This window comes from Microcaecilia unicolor, chromosome 1 (assembly GCF_901765095.1).
Source record: "Microcaecilia unicolor chromosome 1, aMicUni1.1, whole genome shotgun sequence".
NCBI lineage: Eukaryota > Metazoa > Chordata > Amphibia > Gymnophiona > Siphonopidae > Microcaecilia > Microcaecilia unicolor.
In genome coordinates, this window is record NC_044031.1 from 763364942 (window position 1) to 763387375 (window position 22434).

Below are 22434 nucleotides of genomic sequence, written 5' to 3' on the forward strand. Positions count from 1 at the left end.
GGAGTGTACAAGCTCTTGGGACACCTGGATGACATCTTCTAGGCTCCCCATGGCCTGACACCACTGAGAAACCAGGGTCCACTGAGCTGATCTCATGTGAAGATGTGTCATGAATGTAATGTACACTGTGGAAGCCATGTGGCCCAACAATTTCAATATCTGAGGAGCTGTGACCTGCTGAGAGGCTCAAGCGAGTGCAACAAGAGTGTCCACTCTCGTCTCCTGGAGAAAGGCTCAAACTTGCAGTGTATCGAGCAGGGCTCCTATGAATCCTAAATCGCTGGACAGTACGAAGATGGGACTTGGGATAGTTTAAAACAAACCCTAGTAGCTCGGGCACCCGAACAGTCATCCACATGGACTCCTGAGCACCGTCTGAAGAGGTGCTCTTTACCAGCCAATCGTCAACATATGGGAACACATAGACTCCCAGTCTGAGTAGCGATGGTGCAACTACCGCTAAACATTTGGTGAAGACCCTGGGAGCTGACGCGAGGCCAAAAAGCAACACGCGGTACTGAAAGTGATGTGTTCCCAGTTGAAAATCGAAGATACTTCCGGTGGGCTGTGACTATTACCCACTGAGGCAGATCCAAAGGAACACCCTTGGCCAGATTGGTTGTCCAAAGCCACCAACGGAGGCTGCTGTGCTCCAAAGCTCTGAGTGGCAATTTGACATCCAGGAAATCCAACTGCGGAGACCACCGGGACAACAGTGACCGCTACAGAGATCTCACGTATGCCCTGGCCCAAGGTACCACCTCTATCGTCACTGCCATGGATTCCAGAACCTGAAGATAATCTCTTGAACACGGTACTGGCTTCCGTATGAGTATTCAAATTTGATCCTGAAGCTTGAGAATCCTGCTCTGGGGAAGAAACACCAACCCTGAAGCATATTGAAAGACATCTCAAGATAGTCAAGTGTCTGAGACGGTACTAAGCGGCTCTTGAGAGAGTTGACTATCCAACCGAGGAACTAAAGGAACTGAACCACTCAAGCAGTGACCTGCATACTCTCCTGTCACGACTTTGCTCTCATCAACCAATCACCCAGGTAAGGGTGCACCAAAATGCCCTCTTTCCTGAGAGTTGCTGCCACCACCACCATGATTTTCGTGACGGTACGAGAAGCCGTAGAAAGGCCGAAAGACAGAGCACGAAACTGATAATGCTTGCCCAAAACTGCAAACCGAAGAAAACGCTGGTGGACTGGACGAATCAAAATATGCAGATAGGCTTGTTAAATCCACAGCAGTCAAAAACTCCCCGGTCCATACAGCCACTATACCCAAGCGAAGTTTCCATACGAAAGGTCCAAAATTGGGTGGAAGGAACCTTCTTTCTTCAAGACTACAATGTAAATGGAATAACAGCCTTGAGGGAGGGACTGGACAGAGGGCCTGCAACTCAAGCAGCCTTCTGAAAGTATCCCTGACCGCAACTGTCTTGAGGTGAGAATGACGGAGACTCCAAGAAGGCGTCAGAAGATGCTGCACAAAGGCATACCCATTGCAAATAACCTCAAGCACCCACTGATCGGAAGTAATCTGGGCTCACCTCCAATAAAACTGTGTCAAATCAAGCTCCCACAGGAATTAAGAGGTTGGATCCGGAAACCTTCATTGGGAGGGACGGACTGGAAGGAGGATCCTGCATCTCTGCCTTCATGCTGAGCGCCCCGAAAGGACTGAAACCTCTGAAAGAAACAAGACCTCCAAGAAGTAGCTACTCTGCCCGCTTGGAACCGATGAAAATCTCAGCCACGGTCTCAACCAAAAAGAAGGCCATGACCAGAAGACCTAGGCCGATCCTCAGGAAGATGAGGCACCTTAATATTCCCCCGACTCCTGACTAACTTGTCCAAAGTTAGTCAGGAATTTACTGAGCTTAGATTTAGAAGCTGCATCAGCAGACCAACCTCGCAACAAAAGAGAACGCTATGCAGCAACCCCTAAGGCCACAGTCTCAGAAGAAGCCCTCAGCAAATCATATAAGGTGCCTGCCAACAAGGCAGAATCCATCTCAATCTTAGCAACTTCGGCGTCTACAGAAGCTAAAAACTGATCCGATCTACCACTCTCTCAGACCTGCGAAAACAAGCCCTAGCCACCAACGAACCACAGATGGCTCAAAGACATGAAAACTATTTTTTAAACAAGTCTCCATACTGCGATCTTGAATATCCTTAAGAGCAAAACCTCCATCCACAGGTAGATGAACCATAGACTCTGCGAGCCTGAACGGAGAATCTGGCACATCTCACTGTGCCTGAATAATCTCTCTGATTTCCCGGCCATGGATTCTTCTTCAAAATGTAAAGTAGAAAACACTAAGGAAATAAGCTCCTGTAAGTCCTCCTTGTGAAAAATTCTAACGACTGAAGGGTCTTCCCCAGGGAGCAGTGTCTCCACACCCTGGTCCACTGGACCCCATGACAGCCTAGGTCTTTTAGATGATAATTTCTTCTCTGACAAACCAGAACAAGACGCTGAAACTGGGTCAGACTTCTGCAAAAGAAAAGCCCTATACATCTGGAGGAAAACCACCCTCAGGAATTCCTGATTGTTCTTGCACTGCTAACGAGGAGTAGCCTAGTGGTTAGTGCAGTGGACTTTGATCCTGGGGAACTGGGTTCCATTCCCACTGTAGCTCCTTGTGACTCTGGGCAAGTCACTTAACCCTCCATTGCCCCAAGTACAAATAAGTACCTGTATATACTATGTAAACCGCTTGGTGGTATATTAAGTCCCATTCTCACCCCCCCCCCCCCCCCCCACCCCAGGAGAGCGGCAGAGAAACAGGCCATTCCCCTGAGATGGACTGAAAGGCCAAAATGGTAGAGTTTCCCACCAAAACGGGAATTGATGACTGACACCCGAATCCTGCTGCTGAGCGATCACAGCAGCTAAAGATGGCGCAGAATGATATGGAGATGTAGCTGACGCAGTTTCCACAGCAGTACAGTACTTACAAACATCACTGACATACAGCACAGCGGCGGAGCTTTTCCGCCATAGCGCGGTTCCCCCCCCCCCCCCCGCTTTTTTTTAAAGTGCCCACGTAGCATAGAAAGGACTGTCACCACAAACCAAAATCAGTAATGCAATAATCGAAGGCGGAAGCACAGCTGCCCTGCTCGTTCGGTCTCTGTTGTTTGTTTGTTTTTTTTAACAACATGGCTCTCTCTCCCAGGCCTCTAACCACTCTTCCCCAAAAGAGGTTGAGGCTAGTGCCTACCGCCCGCCTTAGAAGGCTCTGGCCTGCACTAAAATTTGGCAATGGGAGGAGAAGTGGGGAGAGGAACCCAGCCACCCAAATGCGACACCCCTGACGCGTTCAGAGAACCCCTGCAGGCCTCTGCCTCAGACAAACTCAAAAAATGCCAGTGCACAGAAAGAAATATCTAAGAAATAAACTCTGACCCCAAGTTCTTGAAGAAATAAATCAAATCACATCTTTTAAACTAGAGACACAAGGGTGAGTCAGTTCTCAGTCTTCACCTGCTGGAAGGCGTGCATAACCCATCAGTCACTTACTGGGCTGGTCTGGAAGGACGCGAAGGAAATGCGGATTTATGCGTGTATTCTCGAATGGTAGTTATGCACTTAATTGCTGTTACAGAATTCGCACCTAGCACACACACTTTAAGGAAGTTGTCCAGAATTTCCTCCTATATGTATTAAATCATATGACAAACAAGTTATACTGTTCCTTTCCAAATGAATCAAAGGTATAGGGGTCGAATATCCGCACCTGTACATACTATCTCTACGTACTGACAAAAATCTCTTTAGGTATATTAGTGAAAGGAGAATGACTAAAAAGGGAATTGTGAGACTAAAAGATACTGCGAACCGCTATATGGAAAATGATGAAGAAAAAGCAAATTTGCTAAATAGATACTTTTGTTCTGTTTTCACAGAGGAAAATCCTGGAGGACCGCGAGGGACTAGAAATAATACAATTGAGAATGAAGTGGATAGAGCACCGTTCACGGAAGAAAGTGTGTATCAACAACTTGAAAAGCTAAAGGTGGACAAAGCCATGGGACCGGATGGGATCCACCCTAGGATATTGAGGGAGCTCAGAGAAGTTTTGGCAGGTCCTCTTAAAGATTTGTTTAATATATCCTTGAAGACGGGAAAGGTTCTGAGGGACTGGAGAATGGCAGAGGTGATCCCTCTTCACAAAAGTGGTGATAGGGAAGAAGCTGGAAACTACAGGCCGGTAAGCCTCACTTCGGTTATTGGAAAAGTAATGGAAGCGATGCAGAAGGAAAGGATAGTGAATTTCCTGGAAGCCAATAAGTTGCAAGATCCGAGACAACATGGTTTTACCAAAGGGAAATCGTGCCAAACGAATCTCATTGAGTCTTTGATTGGGTGACAGGAGAATTAAATCAGGGACGAGCTATGGACGTAATCTACTTAGATTTCAGCAAAGCTTTTGACACGGTTCCCCACAGGAGGCTCTTTACTGGATGGGCTGAAGATAGGACCTGAAGTGGTGAACTGGATTAGGAACTGGTTGACGGACAGGCGCCAGAGGGTGGTGGTGAATGGAGTTCGCTCGGAGGAGGGAAAGGTGAGTAGTGGAGTGCCTCAGGGATCGGTGCTGGGGCCGATTCTGTTCAATATATTTGTGAGTGACATTGCCGAAGGGTTAGAAGGTAAAGTTTGCCTATTTGCGGATGATACTAAGATCTGTAACAGAGTGGACACCCGGGAGGGAGTGGAAAACATGAAAAAGGATCTGAGGAAGCTAGAAGAATGGTCTAAGGTTTGGCAATTAAAATTCAATGCGAAGAAATGCAAAGTGATGCACTTAGGGAGTAGAAATCCAAGAGAGGCGTATGTGTTAGGCGGGGAGAGTCTGATAGGTACGGGCGGAGAGAGGGATCTTGGGGTGATAGCATCTGAGGATTTGAAGGCGACGAAACAGTGTGACAAGGCGGTGGCCGTAGCTAGAAGGTTGTTAGGCTGTATAGAGAGAGGTGTGACCAGCAGAAGAAAGGGGGTGTTGATGCCCCTGTATAAGTCGTTGGTGAGGCCCCACCTGGAGTATTCTGTTCAGTTTTGGAGGCCGTATCTTGTTAAGGATGTAAAAAGAATTGAAGCGGTGCAAAGAAAAGCTACAAGAATGGTATGGGATTTGCGTTACAAGACGTATGAGGAGAGACTTGCTAAACTAAACATGTATACTCTGGAGGAAAGGAGAAACAGGGGTGATATGATTCAGACATTCAAATATTTGAAAGGTATTAATCCGCAAACGAACCTTTTCCGGAGATGGGAAGGTGGTAGAACGAGAGGACATGAAATGAGATTGAAGGGGGGCAGACTCAAGAAAAATGTCAGGAAGTATTTTTTCACGGAGAGAGTAGTGGATGCTTGGAATGCCCTCCCGCGGGAGGTGGTGGAAATGAAAACGGTAACGGAATTCAAACATGCGTGGGATAAGCATAAAGGAATCCTGTGCCGAAGGAATGGATCCTCAGGAGCTTAGTCAAGATCGGGAGGCGGGGCTGGTGGTTGGGAGGCAGGGATAGTGCTGGGCAGACTTATACGGTCTGTGCCAGAGCCGGTGGTGGGAAGCGGGACTGGTGGTTGGGAGGCGGGGATAGTGCTGGACAGACTTGTACGGTCTGTGCCAGAGCCGGTAGTTGGGAGGCAGGGCTGGTGGTTGGGAGGTGAGGATAGTGCTGGGCAGACTTATACGGTCTGTGCCAGAGCCGGTGGTTGGGAGGCGGGGCTGGTGGTTGGGAGGCGGGGATAGTGCTGGGCAGACTTATACGGTCTGTGCCCTGAAGAGCACAGGTACAAATCAAAGTAGGGTATACACAAAAAGTAGCACATATGAGTTACCTTGTTGGGCAGACTGGATGGACCGCGCAGGTCTTTTTCTGCCGTCATCTACTATGTTACTATGTATTAGAAGCCTCACCCTTTTCGCTCTACATATAATACTATGCCTACAACCCCATCTTAAACAGGCCGTAGAAGCAGGAGTGGAGACTTGCAGGGGAAACTGGTCACTGCGACAGTGCTGGAATAGAAACATAACTGGGTATTAAGGTTGCACAGATAACCAGTTATGTTGCCATATAACAAAATATCAAGCCAGCACATACCTGGAGTAGCCTAGTGGTTAGTGTAGTGGACTTTGATCCTAGGGAACTGAGTTCGATTCCCACTGTAGCTCCTTGTGACTCTGGGCAAGTCGCTTAACCCTCCATTGCCCCTGGTACAAAATAAGTACCTGAATATATGTTAACCGCTTTGAATTAAGTTGCAAAAACCTCAGAAAGGCAGTATATCAAGTCCCATTTCCCTTTTCCTATATTGTACAATGGCAATATAACCGGTTATAGCTATACAACCTTAACACCCAGTCTATCCCAGCGCTACCACAGTGATTAGTTTCTCCTGCCAGTCTGGCATTTGGAGGGGACAAGAACATTGAGGGATTAAGGAGTGACCTTTCCCTAATCTTTCCAGGGCCAGCTGCTCGAATTGCAAGTGTTTCCCAAATCCTAAATGTACTTGGTAGCAGGAGCAACTCCTGACATTGATCTTTTACAGCAGACATTTAGCTCCCTTCCGAAATAGGAAATAAACGTCTATAAACTTGCCAAGCCCTGTCCATGCCCCCTTGCCATTTGCATGCACTTGGGTTTCATACATGCATGTCCTGGCTTTGTAAAATGGGCACTTAGACATTTATGCAAGATAAACATTTAAGTGCCGGTTTATGCATGTATCAAATTAAAATAGGGCTCGTGAAATGAGGGCAATAGTGGATTTATACACATAGCGCTAGACATACAAGGCCCCCAGATATATATATTTTATTTTCTGCAAGCTGAAGGGAGGGGGATGCATAGAAGCAGCTCAGCAGGGCTTAGAACATTTGGGGTAATCACCTCCTCCAGGTTAGCCATGCACATGATGTAGAGCTTGGAAGGGAAGGGGAAAGGCAGTGGAAACCTGTTGCTGTCATTTCGTTGACTGAGCGTTGCTAAGGAGTGGCGCAGGGATCCTCGACCAATACCCAAACACCCATCTGTTACCAGCACAACCTGGGAAAAAGAAAACACAGTGATGTTATCAAGTCTACATTAGATTGCCAGGACATTGCACCAGGATCCTATTCTCAAAAGAACTCCACTGTGAATAACTTCTGGATACAACAGAGACATTGCTCTCTCCAATCTAAACATCAAGATATAAGCAGTGGATTTTGCCCATCTTAATAATGGCTTATGGACTTCTTTTTTAGAAAGCTATCCAAACCTTTTTTAAACCCTGCTAACTGCTTTTACGACATTCTCTGGCAACGAATTCCAGAGTTTAATTACACGTTGAGTGACAAAATATTTTCTCCGTTTTAAATCTACTACTTTGTAGCTTCATTGCGTGCCCCCTAGTCCTAGTATTTTTGGAAAGAGTAAACAAGTGATTCACGTCTTCCACTCCACTCATTATTTTATAGACCTCTATCATATCTCCCCCTCAGCCATCTTTTCTCCTAGCTGCTTTAGCCTTTCCTCATAGGGAAGTCGTCCCATCCCTTTTATCATTTTCATCGCCCTTCTCTGTACCTTTTCTAATTCCACTGTATCTTTTTTGAGATGCGGTGACCAAAATTGCACACAATAATCAAGGTGCAATCGCACCATGGAGTGATAAAAAGGCATTTAACGTCCTATGCCTTCCATCTTTAAGAACACAAGAACCAGACTCAGAGAGATCGCTCCTTCCAGCCAAGGACGTTTGATCAATAGGAGATGACAGGAGAGTGTTTGGCCCATTATCTGGCCTGAAGCCAGTAGGCGGAGCTTATCACCATATCACCTGCATTGCTTTGAATGTACTAAGATGGCGGCAGCTGTATTGGGAGAATTAAAATTGGGAGGAGATGGCTTCAGCCTTTTTTTTTTTTTTTTAATTATAATCAAGCATAACACTTGTTCAGAAAAGTTACCTGGTTCCATTATATAATATATAAAATCTGAATTTTTTTATTAAAGAAAAACAAAAAATATATAAGGAAATTATTTCACCAGATTATACTCAAGTCCACAATTAGGATTCAAAATGTTACATATATGGATATTTAAATCAATTATCTAAAAAAACAGCAGGAATTTGCTGAGTCTGATTCCCAAAAGGTACCAGTAGAAATCAAACAAAATAAATCATGGAAAAGAAAATAAGATGATACCTTTTTTATTGGACATAACTTAATACATTTCTTGATTAGCTTTCGAAGGTTGCCCTTCTTCCTCAGATCGGAAATAAGCAAATGTGCTAGCTGACAGTGTATATAAGTGAAAACCTTCAAGCATTACTATGACAGTCTGACAGGGTGGGAGGAGGGGGGTGGGTAGGAAGTATGCATGGGGACATCAAAGCATATCACTGATATTCTAACAGGATGGGTGTGGATAGGTGAGGGATGTTGGTCAACATTTTACAGGACCAGGACACTGTACCAGTGACTTCACAGTGAGAATCCTGAAAGGTAACTTTAAAACCATACAAGAACGTAAGACCTTTGAAGTCAGAATGATTGAATATTTTAATACCCAACAGAAAGGACTTAACAAGGATCTGGGGTTCCTAGCCCATTATAAACCATAAAGCTGTATGTCTCTGTTGATCACCCTCCCCTCACCTATCCACACCCATCCTGTTAGAATATCAATGATATGCTTGATGTCCCCATGCATACCTCCGACCCACCCCCATCCTCCCACCCTGTCAGACTGTCATAGTAATGCTTGAATGTTTTCACTTATATACACTGTCAGCTAGCACATTTGCTTATTTCCGATCTGAGGAAGAAGGGCAACCTTCGAAAGCTAATCAAGAAATGTATTAAGTTATGTCCAATAAAAAAGGTATCTTATTTTCTTTTCCATGTTTTATTTTGTTTGATTTCTATTGATAACCTTAAGGGTGGACTAACACGGCTACCACACTCCTCTACAAAAGGTACCAGTAAATTATTAGAGCTATTTCCACCCCTCCTAGTGGACCCCTTAGCAGTTAGAAATGCAGTGAGTTGAGGATAAAAAAAAAAACATACTTATTCATCTGATATTTAACAACGCACTTGCAAGGATATCTTAGAAAAAATGTTGCCCACAAATGAAGAACCCCTGGCTTCATCATAAGAAATTGTTGTCTACGCTTCTGAGTGTCTTTAGTAACATCAGGAAAAACACGAATTTTCAGTCCAAGAAAACTTTTTTCCCTATTCTGAAAGAATAGTCTCATTAACCAGTTTTTATCTGGAGTTAATGCCACAATTGCAATCAATGTCGACGGTGTTACCGTTTCACTGTCAGAAGCATCCAGAATCTCTGAAACATCAAGTTCTTGGATTTGATTCTCTTTGTTTTTGTTGGCAAATAATATATTTGAGAAAACGGGGGAAAGGCCTCTTCGGCCACTCCCAATAAATCTCCTATGTATTTCCTTAACTTATCTCTGGGAGAAGTCGCAAATTGTTTGGGGAAATTCAAAAAAACAAGATTATTATTTCTTATCGAATTTTCCAAGGATTCAGTTTTTCTTCTAAGGAGTATTAGATCTTTAGTTATACATTCTTGATATGATTGTGTCTTTTTAACTTCATTTTCATATTCCTTATTTTTATTCGCTATGGTGTCCATTCTAGATTCAATATCTTTTGTCTTATGTTCTAACATGGATAAATCTTGAGTCAATTTTTTTTATCTGCGGGCATATTGCTTTTCCCAGCTCTACTATTAATGTCCATAGACTATCCAGCGTAACTTCACTTGGTTTGTCCATCGATATAGGAAATAGAGTCGTTACCTCTATATTAGTAGAAGAAGAACCATGCTCCTCACTCACGGCTGGAGTCTCCTTCACTGTTCCAGGAGTAGCTGATACTACTCTTCCAGTCTGCTTGTCTAAGTCTCCTTCAGTCCGAATTCCTCCAGTTGATTGCATCACCTCCCCTCTCTCTTCTCCCGTTCCGCTTGTGAGCTTCGGGATAGAGGACACCAACTGAGGAGTACTGCAGCCAGAGGGTTGAGGGGGAGGAGCTCTTACATCGGGGCTGAACAAAAGCTCTAGCCCTGGGAATACTGCGGGGTCTCCATCCACCCCAGAATGGGCCAACAGGCTATTCTCAGACACCTCTGGCACCGTGTTTCTCTGAAAAAAAGTTTGTATTGTAGCCGGGTTAGGATAAAGGCTTTGCCACTGAGGAGTGGTGGAGGAGGGCCGGCCCCTTCTTTTCGGCATCGCCAGAGACTAGGAGATTCAGAGAAACAGCAGGTTCGTCAGACTCTAGCAGTGGCCATCTTGAATCCTTTTCCAGCTTCAGCCTTGTAACGTCATTCTGTCTCCCGCTAATCGAACCTCCTTGCTTCCAGCCTTTCAGATATGCCAAACTGGTTAAGACCACAAGTCCAGCATTTTATCTCAGACAGCAGCCAATCCAAGTCCCTAGAAGAGCCTTAGCAGATCCTAAAGAGTAGATCCATTCCTTGCAGCTCAGTTTCAGGGATACGTAGTGCCTCTCCCATGTATACCTGCCTAATAATAGTTTATCACAGACTTTTCCTCCAGGAATATGTACAACCCCCTTTTAAATCCACCTTACTAGATGCTCTGGAAGTAAATTCCACATTTGTTTCTTGAATGGGAAAAAAAACCCCAAACACTTTCTCCAATTTGTTTTAACTCTTTTGCAGATTATACCCTAGTCCTAATAGTATCTAAAGCAATTAATGTGTTCCCTATTTAACTGTTCCAGCCTCTCTTCTACAAACTGAAGAGCCCTAACCTGTTTCCCCTCTCTTCAGAAGGGAGGTGCTCTGTCCTTCTTTATCATTTTTGCTGCCCCTCTCTGAACTTTTCTAGTTGTACTGTACCGGTTCTGAAATGGGGCGACCAGAACTGCACACAGTACTGAAGGTGCAGTCACACCCAGGACCTATTTGTATCCCACATTTTCCCACCTCTTTGCAGGCTCAATGTGACTTACAATACATCATGAATAGTGGAAATTTACAAAGACATACACCTTTCTAAACAAAGGGTAGCCCTTCCCAGCTACATGTGGGAGATGGGGAGGAAGGGGGGAGGGACCCGGGGACACCCGAGTTTAACACCCCCAGAGGCTGTAAAAGAAAGGAAAAAGAAATTCCTACCTGCCCAGCGTCTAATAGAGAATTCCTAGGCACAGAAGAAGAGGTAGTATTATTGTTGTTGTAATTATGAACCTCTAAAAGAGAAAGAGATAGAGAGAGACTAATGGGCTCGCTTCCTACCTGCTGGGAGACTGAGAAAATACTGAGGCTAAGGTCACATGGCCAGGGCTCCTATTGGCTCTCAAGAGTCAGAGTTTTTCTCAGTCTCCACCTGCTGGTAGGCGAGCACAACCCATCAGTCCAATCCTGGTCCGGTCCGGAGGGACGCTAAGGAATAGACATTTAGAATTACAGAAGGATCTTGGGTTACATGATAATAATAAAACATGATAGTAACCACTTGTAACCACTCGCCTCCACCTACCCTCCTCTCTTCCTTCCCGTTCACATTTATTGATTTGATTACTTTATTTTTTTTTTGTCTATTAGATTGTAAGCTCTTTGAGCAGGGACTTTCTTCTATGTTTGTGCAGCGCTGCGTACGCCTTGTAGCGCTATAGAAATGCTAAATAGTAGTAGTAATAGTAGTATAACAAGCAGATATTGTACCATGTTTCCCCAAAAATAGGACCTACCCCGAAAATAAGACCTACTGGGGTTTTCCTGCAAATTTAAAATATAAGACATCCCCCCAAAAGTAAAACCTACCAAACTTTTTTTTTTAAGCAGGGCCGCCGAGAGCCACCCTAGGTCGCCGGGCCCCCCCTCCGTCGCTCCCGAACTAACCTGAAGCTCCTTTCACCTTCGCAAGTTCGGATTGGAGCAGCAGCATGGCAGACCTCTCCTTCCTTCCGTGTCCCGCCCTCGCCTGACGTAACATAACGTCAGGCGAGGGCAGGGCACGGAAGGAAGGCGAGGTCTGCCCTGCTGTTGCTTGCTGCTCCGAATCTGAACTTGCGAAGGTGAAAGGAGCTCCAGGTTAGTTCCGAGAGCGACGGAGGGGGGGCCAGGCGACCTCGGGTGGGGGGGGGGGGCGACCGATGTTTCCCAGAAAATAAGACATCCCCCCGAAAATAAGACCTAGCGCGTTTTGGTGAGGAAAAATAAATATAAGACAGTGTCTTATTTTCGGGGAAACACGGTAAGACAGTTCTGGATTTACGTGGAGGAGTTCATATTTGTTGCTCTTTGTGGTATCCAGAGGAATAAGAGTTGTCTCAGTTTTATTCTCTATTCCTTTCCAAATAATTCCTACATCCTATTTGCTTTATTTTTTTTTTGACTGCCAAGAAGATACTGTTCAAAACAACTCAACAGCCTTTGGTTATCAAGGGAAGCTGAATGACAGGAAATCTTTCTGGGTACAGGGAAGGGCACAAAATGAGAGTGAAAAGCCAAGGGCATTCAAGGTTTAGATTTTTCGAGGGCCTATATCTCAAAAAAGATATAGTGGAATTAGAAAAGGTACACAGAAGGGCAATGAAAATGATAAGGGGATGGGACGACTTCCTTATGAGGAAAAGACTGAAGTGGCTTGGGCTCTTCAGCTTGGAGAAAAGACGGCTGAGGGGAGATATGATAGAGGTCTATAGTGGAGTGGAATGGGTAGACATGAATCATTTGTTTACTCTTTTCAAAAATACTAGGACTAGGGGGCATGCAATCAAGCTACAAAGCAGTAAATTTAATACGAATCAGAGAAAAGATTTCTTCATTCAATGTGTAATTAAACTTTGGAATTCGTTGCCAGAGAACATGGTAAGGGTGGTTAGCTTAGCGGGGTTTTAAAACGGTCTGGACCGTTTCCTACAGGAAACGTCCACAGACCACTATTAAATTGACTTGGGGAATTATCCACTGCTATTTCTGGGATAAACAGCATAAAATGTATTGACCTTTTTCAGGATCTTGCCAGGTATTTGTGACCTGGATTGGCCACTGTTGGAAACAGGATGCTGGGCTTGATGGACCTTCGGTCTGTTCCAGTGTGGCAGTACTTATATATAGGCAAGATGTTTAACTTTTCCTACCAATTACATTTCTTTTTATTTATTAGGATTTGTTGGGCAGATTGGATGGACCTGCTGACATTTACTGTTACTAACCATCTATTTAAAGATATTCACTCAAGGCTGTGTACATCAAGATACAATCTGTGGCTAGAAATGTTTATTTTTGCTTTAATCCTTTTCCACAGTGGCTGGTGCTTTACTGTTGCAACTAGTCCACTTTTGCTCGCTGCTTTCCAGGAAAGCATATGTAAAAGTGTTAAGTAAATAAATAAATAGTAGGCAAACTTACCTGGCAAGGAATAGCACAACCCCATTCCTGCTGCACAATATTGCAAACTCCCTGCAGAGCTGACTCCAGGCAGGTTTTATCATAATCATCCATATTGCTTAATGCCTCCTGGACAAAGACAAGAATGGCTTCATTTTAGTGCAAGGCAGAAGAGTGTTACAGACGTTTCATTTCAGTCCAGTGCTGCAGAGTGCTTTATAAAGGCGAGCTATCAGGGTTAAGGTAAAGTCAAAACAGGGGAAACAATATTTGAAAATGATCAACTCAAAAAAAAAAAAGTTCAAGCCCAAAAAATACAATGGGATCCGACATCAGGAGAAACTCAAAAAATTATTCAAACATAGTATCTTTAAACTCAATGCTGAACACTATCAATATATTTAAATAAAATGAGAAATGAAGGGTATCAGTGTCAGCTTTTATTGGGTCATATGACCTACTGAAACATACACTTCACTTGGTCAGAGCTCATATATACATACTCAATTGTGTGCCCTTCAACATACCATAAATGCACACGTGAACATAGGGAAAGGGAATGGGACTTGATATACTGCCTTTCTGTGGCTTTTGCAACTACATTCAAAGCGGTTTACATAGTATATACAGGTTGTACCAGGGGCAGTGGAGGGTTAAGTGACTTTCCCAGAGTCACAAGGAGCTGCAGTGGGAATTGAACCCAGGTCCCCAGGATCAAACTCCGCTGCACTAACCACTAGGCTACTCCCCTTATGATGTCACTTCAAAAGTTTCAAAACATTCACCAACCGTTACCAAACCCAAATATTGAAAAATAAATGAACGCCTTCTTATCTTGTAGCAGGACTGCTCAGAACCCACAATAAAGAGCAAAAGGTGTTTCGGCTCCTCACTCAGCCTGCGCTCACATACTGAGGCCAAAATGACTCTCTTGCTCCTTTTCAGAGGCATTTCACCACACTTCCAGAGTGCTGGCCAGTCCTGCTGCAAGGTAAGTGGGAGTGATCTGTTTCTGAGCTCCCTTCCTTCCTCACAACATAATCTTCTGCTCATTCCACCTCACTCCCAGATACAGTCTGAACTGCACTAGGGGCTCTTGCTTCAGTGTGCTAACCCCTACTCTCTGAACACTTTATCCATGAACATCCATCTAGAGGCCTCACATAAGTCAACTTTGAAAACCTGCTTTGGACAGGCTTTTCCTGATTAATTTAACTTTTGATTGCATGATGGTTATAATGGTTTCCAGCAATATGTCTTGTACTACCTATATGTAAATTTACTCTCCCCACTATTGTTTCTTATTATTATTGCTAGTAATAGTAGTATCAAGGCCAAACAAATTTCCATTTTGGCACTGAAACTGGGCTGAAATCAGTTTCTGGCTTTTTTGGGAGGGTTTCAACTGAAAATGCCCCCAGCTGAAACTTTGAACTTTGTCTCTTAGCTCAAACATCCCCCTCCCCTACAATTGCTGGTCGTCTAGTGGTGTACATGGGGCAGGAGCAATCCCTAGTTGTGCTACCCATGCCGGCTCCGCTCTCAAAATGGCTGCCATAACCTAGGTCTACTTTTAATTTCTCATCTACCATTTCCTGAAATTTAAAGGTGAACCATTTAAATATTGTTATTGGCTTAGAGGAGTATCAAAGTTGAAATGTGAAATGTTAGGGGGTGCTAGCATGCTGCTAATAACGTGCTTGGGGAAATGGGGCTGCTGGCTTCTGCTAATGCCAGGCAGAGGTGTACTAAGGGCCTGATTTACTAATATTTCTTTTGCCATAGAAACAGAATAGAAAAACAGTCTTTGCAAAATTAGGCCCCAACAGCAGACCTCTGAGAAGATGCCCCTCCCTCCCCACTCAAATTTTGGTTGGGACAATGGAGGTTGGGGGAAAGAGTGAGAAATCTCAGCTGCTGCCTTCTAAGGGTAGATGCACTAAAAACAATCGTTAAAGCTCTTCCCTTACTGATTCCTTAGCGAATCGGTAAGAAAAGGGCATGCATCAAGGAAATCGCATGCAAATGAGCTGGTCGCTGCTAGCTCATTTGCATGGGATTTCCTTCCAAGCCAGTCGGCCAGCTGAGCATGCGCAGAGCAGCCAAGCGTTATGCTGGCTGCTCTGCGCATGGCAAGGACGTCCTTTATGGACGTCCTTCACTCAAAAAAAAACAAGTCGTCCCCATAATCGGGAGGGAGATCAAAGGGCAGCAGTAGCAGCTCAGTGCAACAAGATACACCAAACCAATGCCATCCACAAGAAAAAAAAAATCAGAAAACAAATCCAGGCATGTGAAGACAGGACGGTGTGGGGAAAATGTTACATCTCGCTGCTCTCCGGCTGCATGTCTCTCGATTGCCCGAGCCTGCAGCAGCAGCAGTTACGAGGAGGCTCCCGATGCTGCTGGCAGCTATCGGCGGCTTCTCCTCCGGCCGCCTTTCTCCTTTCTGTCTGCCCCGGGGTGTTAGCAGCATGTCCGATGCCCCTCCTCCAGGTCTCTCTCAACCAATCACAGCGCGTTTAGCTGTCAGCTAAACACGCTCAGTGAAGCCTTTGTCCCGATCACAACAAATCCATTCAAGAAAAAGATTTTGGAAGTGCTCTCTGTAGGTTTTAGAATGCAGCTGATTACTCGGGAGTTGTATTTCTGGAGAATGTAATGTACACGCCTCTCCCGTCTCTGTGATGTGTTTTTTTTTCCTTACGATTCCCTTACAGCAGCCCCAACGAGAGATGCAGACCTCCCGTTAGGTTTTCCACGGTGAGGGGATCGGAAAACGGTAGTGCATCTCATTGTAATATTAATTATACACATTATAATACTAAATTTGCTCATCTGCATTCCGTTTTCGTTAGCTACTACCGTGACAGGAAAATGCCCTTTTGTGCATGTCCTGGTTTACTACTTGCATGTTAAACTGGCTAGAACCAGTTTAAAACCCACGTTACTGGCTCGTTTATTTTAGTGCATCTAGCCCTAAGTCTTTGGGCTGGATCCTAGAATAACAGAAAAATTGTGAAGAACTGGCCTTAAAGCAGGGCTTCCCTAACTTGTCCTGGGGACCTCCACAGCCAGTCAGGTTTCAGGATATCCACAATAAATACGGACGACAGACACCTGCATGCTCTGTCTCAATTATAGTAACAGAGTAAGTGATGACAGATGAAGACCAGCATGGCTCATCCAGTTTGCCCACAACAATGGCCAGGAATGTACCTGCAATTCCATGTGAGTTACCCCCCCCCCCCCCCTTTAGGGTTATAACTGACATATGGTGCAGTCTGCCTCTTTTTTGTAGTTATTTTTTAAAGTGTGAAAGCTACTTAAGTTTTACTGTGAACAGAAATGCTCTATATTTTTATTCTATCTTTATGCCAAATAAGGAACTTCAGTGTTTATTTTATACCTTCAACCACAGAGGTTCCCTACATGGAATGAAGAGGCAATAAATTTACCAACAGTAGCCAGTCTGGATCATGAGTACCTGGCTGAATTCCAAAAAACATCAGTCTGTCACGTCTCATTTCCAGGGACAATCAATGGCTCTCCCAAGTCTACCTGGCTAATAATTTGATAGTCTTTTTCTCCAGAAACATGTTCATACCTGAAGTGTGTTGTAATCTCGTGTAAAAGGGACCATCAGTTCCCAAAGAGATGAAAACACTATCAGTGCTGTGAACTCAAGTTTGTAATTAGTTGCCATGTGCTCAAAAAGCATGGTGAGTCCATGAGCGGCCAGGTGCTTCCGCTGGTACTCCTCAGAGCCCTCCACAGCCACAGGCCGGGTCATCGACAGGGACACATCCATCACGACCACCGTAGGCATTGTGAGGTGTAAGGTGGGGAGGGGGGAGCAGGAGTAGGCCAAACCTTTCCCTTCTTGGCAATAATGACAAAAATAAACAGCTGCAAAATAAAAAGGAAAAGCAACACATTAAACACCATCTTCCTGTGACTTCTATGACTGGTGTCCTGATCATGCTGGAACCGTACATTGACAGTTACATTTTCTATTACATATTGTGCTGACATTATACCCTACACTGTCAATTAAAATGTTCTATTAGGTACTGTGTTGACATTATTAGTAGTATACTATGAGGCATATTTTCAAAGCACTTAGCCTCCCAAAGTTTCATAGAAACCTATGGAACTTAGCCTCCCAAAGTGCTTTGAAAATATGCCTCATTGCCATACTTTGTATTGTTATTTGAATATTTTTACTGTTGTAATTGTCTAATGCTCATGTTTGATTCTTACCGTACACCGCCTTGAGTGAATTCCTTCAAAAAAAGCGGTAAACACGTCCTAATACATAAAAACAATTTCAGCTATTGTGCTGTGGATTTCTTCAGGAGATGCAAACCCTAAAGAAAGCCACTACACAGTGGCCAAAACTCTGGTTCCACTTTCTCGGAACACGGCACATCCTAGGCAACTGTACCGATCCCCATCTTCCCGGTTCACAACAGCGTTAAACGCAAGAGAACTGCAAACCTCTGCTAAGCTTCACCACTGCATAATCCCCGGCCCTGGGGGAATCAAATCCAAGTCTTTCCCCATCTCACCGAACGAGCGAGTTTAGTGATCAAATGAGGACTTAAAAGTTGAATTTACAAACTAAGCAGTCAAAAATATGCAGATACAAACCCTGTTACCTGTCCACTGATATTCTTTGGTGTGATTACCTGATTATTTCTTGTACTTTGTATTTCCTAACCCTGTTATCAAAATGTAATAAAACATTTCTAAAAATGCCAGTCAGGCCCCCACCCCTGTGGGCCAACACTTCACAAGACCAGAACACTGCACCAGTGATTTCACAGTAAGAATACTGAAAGGTAATTTTAAAACAATACAGGAACGTAAGACCTTTGAAATAAGAATGATTGAATATTTTAACACCCAACAGACGAGACTTAATAAGGATCTGGGTTTTCTAGCCCATTATAAACCATAAAGTTGTATTTCTCTGTTTATTTCTCTGTTTATTACCCTCCTCTCACCTACCAACACCCATCCTGTTAGAATATCAATGAAATGCTTTGATGTCCCCCATGCATAGTAACATAGTAGATGACGGCAGAAAAAGACCTGCACGGTCCATCCAGTCTGCCCAACAAGATAACTCATATTTGCTGCTTTTTGTGTATACCCTACTTTGATTTGCATACCCCCACCCTCCCACTCTGTCAGACTGTCAAAGTAATGCTTTGATGTTTCTCTTATATATACTATCTGCTACCACATTTGCTTATTTCCGATCTGAGGAAGAAGGGCAACCTTCGAAAGCTAATCAAGAAACGTATTAAGTTATGTCCAATAAAAAAAGGTATCATCTTATTTTCTTTTCCCAAGTTTTATTTTGTTTGATTTCTATTGATAACCTTTAACAGAAACATCAAAGCATTACTTTGACAGTCTGACAGAGTGGGAGGGTGGGGGTATGCATGGGGACATCAAAGCATATCATTGATATTCTAACAGGATGGGTGTGGATAGGTGAGGGGTGGGGTGATCAACAGAGAAATACAGCTTTATGGTTTATAATGGGCTAGGAACCCCAGGTCCTCGTTGTCCTTTCTGTTGGGTGTTAAAATATTCAATCATTCTGACTTCAAAGGTCTTACGTTCTTTGTATGGTTTTAAAGTTACCTTTCAGGATTCTCACTGTGAAGTCACTGGTACAGTGTCCTGCCTCCTACCCACCCCCATCCTCTCACCCTGTCAGACTGTCATAGTAATGCTTGAATGTTTTCACTTATATACACTGTCAGCTAGAACATTTGCTTATTTCCGATCTGAGGAAGAAGGGCAACCTTCGAAAGCTAATCAAGAAATGTATTAAGTTATGTCCAATAAAAAAAGGTATCATCTTATTTTCTTTTCCATGTTTTATTTTGTTTGATTTCTATAGATTCTACATGGAATGTTGCTATTCCACTAGCAACATTCCATGTAGAAGTCGGCCCTTGCAGATCACCAATGTGGCCGCGCAGGCTTCTGCTTCTGTGAGTCTGACGTCCTGCACGTACGTGCAGGACGTCAGACTCACAGAAACAGAAGCCTGCGCAGCCTTCTACATGGAATGTTGCTAGTGGAATAGCAACATTCCATGTAGAATCTCCAAGAGTAGCAACATTCCATGTAGAATCTCCAATAGTAGCAACAGAACCTCAAATAGTAGCAACATTCCATGTAGAATGTCCAATAGTAGCAACATTCCATGTAGAATCTCCAATAGTAGCAACATTCCACGTAGAATCTCCAATAGTAGCAACATTCCATGTAGAATCTCCAATGGTATCTATTTTACTGTCATAGTAATGCTTGAATGTTTTCACTTATATACACTGTCAGCTACCACATTTGCTTATTTCCGATCTGAGGAAGAAGGGCAACCTTCGAAAGCTAATCAAGAAATGTATTAAGTTATGTCCAATAAAAAAAGGTATCATCTCATTTTCTTTTCCATGTTTTATTTTGTTTGATTTCTATTGATTACCTAAAAATGAAAAAAAAAACGAACACTTATTTGAAAATGCAGAAACATTCTAATGCACGTTTCTGAATGTATCTGGGACTAGTGCCTTCAGCTGATACTTTACCACTTACTTATACATTCAATTAATGTTATATTCATTCATTATCTGAAACCACAATAAAATATTATAGCTATATATCTCTCCACCCGTCCTACTGTCAAACTTATACCTAAGGACACCCACAACAACCAACCACGCTGCTTTCCTTCCTTCTCCGCGGCCGGTGCCCCGTCTAGACGTCCCCTAACGCGTCCCGCGCCTTGCGGGAAACAGGAAGCTGCGTCAGAAGAGGGCAGGACGCTGGCTGGAGAATTGAAAAAGTTGCGTCACAAGAGGGCGGGACACCGGAGGAGTCAAGCAGAAGAAGTTAGATTGAGACAAGGAGGGTTGATTGAGGAGGCGTGACGACAAAACGTTGAATCCACTTAGGTTACTCTCTGTTTCCCCTTCCGCGCGCAGCCGTCATCCCCGTACACTCAAACCAAAGCAAACAAGCCTACCCTATATGCCGGCTTCTGCATACGGATGTACACAGAGCAAGTATAATAACTTTTCATAGGTAGAGTAGTAATTTGGGGACGGTGTAAAGTTTTGCCAGTAATTTGTTATAAACTGTAATCAATGTGTCATTTGGAGGGGTTGTACGTCTTGCCCCATCCTTGGCCACCTTTAAATCTAGACTGAAAGCCCACCTCTTTAACATTGCTTTTGACTCGTAACCACTTGTAACCACTCGCCTCCACCTACCCTCCTCTCCTCCTTCCTGTACACATTAATTGATTTGATTTGCTTACTTTATTTTTTGTCTATTAGATTGTAAGCTCTTTGAGCAGGGACTGTCTTTCTTCTATGTTTGTGCAGCGCTACATACGCCTTGTAGCGCTATAGAAATGCTAAATAGTAGTAGTAGTAGTCTCTTGTAATCAGAGGTGATATTGTGATGTCATAATGCCTCAGGCCACCAATAAGAGCCAACCTCATCAGTGATGTCACAATGGCTTGATTGTCCTATACTTGGCTCACTTTTATTACATAGCTCTTTGAGCAGGGACTGTCTTCCTTCTATGTTTGTGCAGCGCTGCGTACGCCTTGTAGCGCTATAGAAATGCTAAATAGTAGTAGTAGTAGTAGACACCCTACCCTACCATGTGTTATATTCGTGCCAGTGGCGTAGCCAAGGGTGGGCCCGAAGCCCACCACCTTGGGCTCATGCCCACCCAGAAGCAGCACACCTACGATGTGGCTGGCAGGAATTCCCTAGTCCCACCAGCTGAAAACTGTCCCTTCTGCATACCTTGTAAATAGTAGATCTTCGCCTGCAGCAAGCAGCGACTGATGCATACCGTTCACTCCAGCCCCACTGCCTTTTTCCAGCCTACGCGGAAACAGGAAGTTGCATCAGTGGGAAGGGTGTGGGGCCAACATGAGCATTGTATATTAGTTGCTGCTCGCTGCCGGTGAAAATCTGCTATTTAAAAGGTATGCGGGAGAGGGGGATGTTTGACAGACCATATAGCACGCAGGCGAGAGAAGAAGAGACCAAATTGCCTGTGGGACGGGGTGGGGTTCTTCTGCCCACCCATCTTGGGCCCAGGCCCACCTAAAATTAGATGTCTGGCTATGCCCCTGATTCATGCTCGTGCAGATTGTTTTTCTCCTGGTAAAGGGCCACTAAAACAGAGATCGTGTTATGAGAATTAGGTGCTAAACTTTCAGAGTTTCTATCTATCTATCTATCTATCTATCTATTTATTTATTTATTTACTTATTTATGACATTTATATCCCACATTAAACATGAACTAGATTGAAACAAGGGAACATTTAAAATCTTTTTTTTTTCCCTGTGCCTAGATCAAACGAGAAAGATGGTTTGTGGGAAGGTGCTCCTTTTGTTTTGTGGAATGAATGAATGCAGTGGTTTATTATAAAAATGCACTTGGGGCCCTTTTGCAGAGTGACAGTAAGCCCAATGCGGGTTTACCGCATGCTCTTCCGGGACTACCGCCGGCCCAACGTGGCTGCCAGTTGTAATCTCACCCCAAGTGCGCACCATTTCTGAGGGAAAAAGAAAACCCCCAGAAATGGCTTGTGTAACAGTAAAGAATGGCTACTTACCTGTAACGGTGGTTCTCTGTGGACAGTAGATCATCTAGCCACACAGTTGAAGGAGTGGAGGAGTAGCCTAATGGTTAGCACAGCAGGCTTTGATCCTGGCGACCTGGGTTTGATTCCCACTGCCCCAGGTACAAAAACTTTGATTGTGAGCCCTGTATATAATGTGTACAGCGCTGCGCATGTCTGGTAGTGCAATAGAAATCATTAGTAGTAGTAGTAGTAGTGAAGTGACATCACCCAGCCGGCCTTTCTATAGCAGAGAAAACTTAAATAAAGCTCTCTGTGCATATCTTTGCTTTCCCGCCACCGCTAGGCGCTATATATATCACACACTCAGCCCTCCCTCTCAGTTAAT

At 44.1% G+C, this 22434-nt stretch overlaps 1 protein-coding gene across 4 annotated transcripts in view; it reads right to left on the reverse strand.

The window, feature by feature from the left end:
• Positions 1-21306, reverse strand: part of INTS14 (integrator complex subunit 14) — a 74042-nt gene extending 52736 nt beyond the window's left edge. The window contains exons 1-4 of one of the 4 annotated variants that reach the window (XM_030189783.1): positions 21257-21306; positions 17022-17323; positions 13436-13543; positions 6926-7081 (exon numbers count right to left, since the gene is read on the reverse strand). In XM_030189783.1, the coding sequence (XP_030045643.1) occupies positions 6926-7081; positions 13436-13543; positions 17022-17243 (486 nt within the window). In that variant the 5' untranslated portion in view covers positions 17244-17323; positions 21257-21306. Of the gene's footprint in view, positions 1-6925; positions 7082-13435; positions 13544-17021; positions 17324-20131; positions 20234-21256 lie in introns of those variants that run through there. The other 3 variants (XM_030189780.1, XM_030189781.1, XM_030189782.1) reach the window with 3 other exon arrangements.
• Positions 21307-22434: the final 1128 nt, after the last annotated feature.